The sequence below is a fragment of the Lemur catta genome, chromosome 15 (genome assembly GCF_020740605.2).
Source record: "Lemur catta isolate mLemCat1 chromosome 15, mLemCat1.pri, whole genome shotgun sequence".
NCBI lineage: Eukaryota > Metazoa > Chordata > Mammalia > Primates > Lemuridae > Lemur > Lemur catta.
In genome coordinates this window covers 40,193,689-40,196,919 of record NC_059142.1, presented here as the reverse complement: position 1 = coordinate 40,196,919, position 3,231 = coordinate 40,193,689, and the positions used below count along the sequence as shown (strand labels likewise).

The following is a 3,231-nucleotide window of genomic DNA, read 5'->3' as shown; positions in this document are numbered from 1 at the left end:
ACACCCACCCCCAGCCTGCCAGCCACAGGGACAGGTGGGGGGAGGTAAATCAGAACTCTGGTGGCCCTGGGTAGGAAGCAACAAGTTCCTTAGGAAGCCTCCCCCAGAAGGGGGGTTGCCAGTACCTTCTCTCCCTCCCTTTTATCTGATTCCAGAGGGGACTCTGAGCCTGCTCTGGGGATTCTGTTTGTACAAAGGGTGGGGGTGGGACTGGAGGGCAGGGGGACAGGAAAGAATTGTGCCTGGTTTTTTACTCACTACTCCCACCCAGAAAGATTAGGAGGACCTAATCATTATCAGACACAGGCTGGCTCTGATGCTAGTGGGGAGGAGGCACCCCTGAAAGTTTAAGCAGGAGCACCCAGGGCCTTGCAGTGTTAGCATTTTATTCTTACGGTGGCTACTAACATTGGGGACCTATGTCTTCCCCTCCTGTCTCAGGGGCTGGATGTCCAGCAATCTTCACTGCCACCAAGCACAAACTACTACTACTGCCCCTCTCGTGAGAGTAGCTACCATTCCCAGAGCTGGAAGATTCAGGCTTAGTCACCTGGGCCAGGCTGGCTCAATCTAGCCCGGGCCTTCCCAGCACCAGCCGCTGCCATCACTGCCAGAGCCGCAGTCAGCAAGATTGAGCACACTGAGATGGCTTAAGGCCAAGGAGGAATTACTTTCCACTCTTACCACATCCTCATCAGACCAACCTGAGTACTGGGGAAATGGGAAGGATGGGGACAGAATGGCTGTTTGCTGGCTTACCAACATAGACCTGGGAGGTATCTCCAGGGTCAAGGACCTAGGAGTAGCTCAGATCAGCAAAATTTGAAGTTAAATCTGCAAGGAGCAGCTGGTATCAGACACAAGTCAGAGGATGAGGGGAGGGGAGGACAGTCAGAGAAAGGAGAAGTGACCCCCCTCGCCCCTAAAACTACAGAGATCAGGCAAAAGTTTGAAGGGTTTTTGACTCCCCCCTCATGGTTTTCACTAGCCATTCCATAACACACAATCTAATTTTATGATTGTTTGTTTTGCAGATTCAGCTTACAGATAAGTCTCTTCCCCATACCCCATACAGAAATCCTGGACTATTCCTGAGGCAAGATAAGGAGAAAGGAAAATGCCAAACCAAGATAAGAACTACAGAGTCATCAGTCTTTAATAACTTACAGGCAAAGGCTAAAAAACAGTTAATAATAATAATACAGAGGACACACAACTTATAAAAAGGGTCGTGGATCTACAAATGTAGGGAGGGGTTCTTGGCACTTTCACACAGACACAAAAATAAAAACTGTTGTGACTGGCATCCCTAGAAAAGCAGCCTGGGGAGACTCCCCAGCTGGGGGAAGGGAGATAGTTCTTATTCATCCCAAATGCATTCACCAAGCCACCTTCCATCCCCCCCAAACACATCCAATTAAAAAGCCAGAGAAGAAATACGAGAAACAGGGTCGAGGTAGAGTCACAGTTTACATTTAAGCCTCCACAGTCCTGCAGCCCCCACTTCTCCAAGGGGAGGATGAGGGAGAAATGTGCAAAGACATCCCATCTCCCATCTCCCTCCCCAGTGTGGCACCATAACAGGACCCCCCCCTCCCATTCTCCTCCATCCTTCATTGAAGTGGGCAGGTCCTGCATGCGGGGCTGACTGAGGCCACAGGCCCCACCCGGCTCTCCAAGTGTGCAGACCCCTACTAAGTGGGGAGGGGACATCCTCGGGTCACCGTCTCTTCTTGCCTGCCCGGGCCGCCTTCTTCCTCTTGATGATCATCTCGTACAGGCGCTCCAGGCCCGGCTGCAGACCCAGCCCGTCCACAGCGCTGCAGCCCTGCACGTGGGTGAGCGTGGCAGCCGCCAGCTCTCGGACTGCCAGCCTCTTCTCCACCTCAGCTGCACTCAGGGCCCCAGGCTGGTCCTGCTTGTTGGCCAGCACCAGTACCGGCACACCCTGGTTGTCCGAGGCCCGGCTGATTCGGTGTAGCTCCACCTTGGCCTCCTCCAGCCTCTCGGCCTCGGCAGCATCCACCACAAACACCAGTCCATCTGTCCGGCGGGTGTAGGATCGCCACAGTGGCCGCAGCTTCTCCTGCCCCCCAACGTCCCACACTTGGAAGGTGATACCACGGGACCCCCCCAAGGGCACCCGGATCTTCTCAGTGTTGAACCCTTTGGTGGGGACACTCTGGACGAACTCCTTGAACTTGAGGCGGTAAAGGAGGGAGGTCTTTCCAGCGGAGTCCAGCCCAACGACTACAACGTGCAGCGCCTGAAAGTGGGGCAAGAAGGAGGAGGCGGTGGGCGCCATCTCAGTCAAGTGATTCCCCATGGCAAGCCTCGGGGCTCCTAGCAGAGGCAGGGAGGAGGCCTTGAAATTGCAGTCCCCGGGAGCACACCGGCGTTATCTGAACAGGGAAAGGTCAGGGGAGAAAAAAAACGATGTCTAACAATAAATACAAAATTCGCAACTTCTTGATCCTTTCCTAAATCAGCTACCCTCCTTTTTAGAATTCCTTTTTTATTTAAGTAGCTGTAGGTGTAACAGAGGTGCTCCCCGCTCCCTGGGCCTCCTGAGCAGGGTGATGAGACCTAGAGAAATCTCCAGGTTGCGGAACACTCGGGTCAGGGGTGAGGGCTCGATCCATGCATCGTCGGCTTCCAGGGCTTGTGGCGCCGAAGCAGAGGCTGCGACCTTCATCCGCCAGGCGAGAATCCTCGCAGGAAGGGGGAAGCCGGGCAGCGCCCCCAAAGTTAACAGGGTGCAGACGCTGAGACCGGAGATTGAGTCCTGCTCCCACTGGCCCTCCACGTCCCCAAGCCGTTGACACTCCCCTCGTTACACCGCGACTCCCTCCCCACCGCCCCGTGACGCTCCCTTGCCCGCCTTCCTCCGATCCGCGACACCGGCTTCCCAGGCCCTGCACGGGGGCCGCCTCAGCACGGCCTCAAGAGCCCCTTTACCTTTCGCCAGCCGCGCTCAACCGGTGCCTTTCCCGGCCACCCACCGGAGCAGCCGCGCGAGCGTCCCCGCTGGCACCCAGCGCGCCGCCACCGCCGCCTCTGCGGCGCGGGCCTGGGGCTCGGCCATAAAAACCCGCGCGTGACGTCACGAGGCGCGGGCCAATCAGAGGCCCGCAGCAGCGGGGGCGGGGCGGGCGGGGCGTGGAGATCCGCGCGCTGCGGTCAGGGGCGCGAGGTGACGGGCGCTTGCTCCGTCAGCGGCAGCTTTATTTG

At 57.0% G+C, this 3,231-nt stretch overlaps 1 protein-coding gene across 1 annotated transcript; it reads right to left on the bottom strand.

Moving 5' to 3' along the window:
* Positions 1 to 1,138: 1,138 nt before the first annotated feature.
* On the bottom strand, positions 1,139 to 2,949 carry ARL4D (ADP ribosylation factor like GTPase 4D). The gene has a single exon (XM_045526659.1). The coding sequence runs from the start codon at positions 2,324 to 2,326 to the stop codon at positions 1,721 to 1,723; it is 606 nt and encodes a 201-aa protein (XP_045382615.1). The 5' UTR covers positions 2,327 to 2,949; the 3' UTR covers positions 1,139 to 1,720.
* Positions 2,950 to 3,231: the final 282 nt, after the last annotated feature.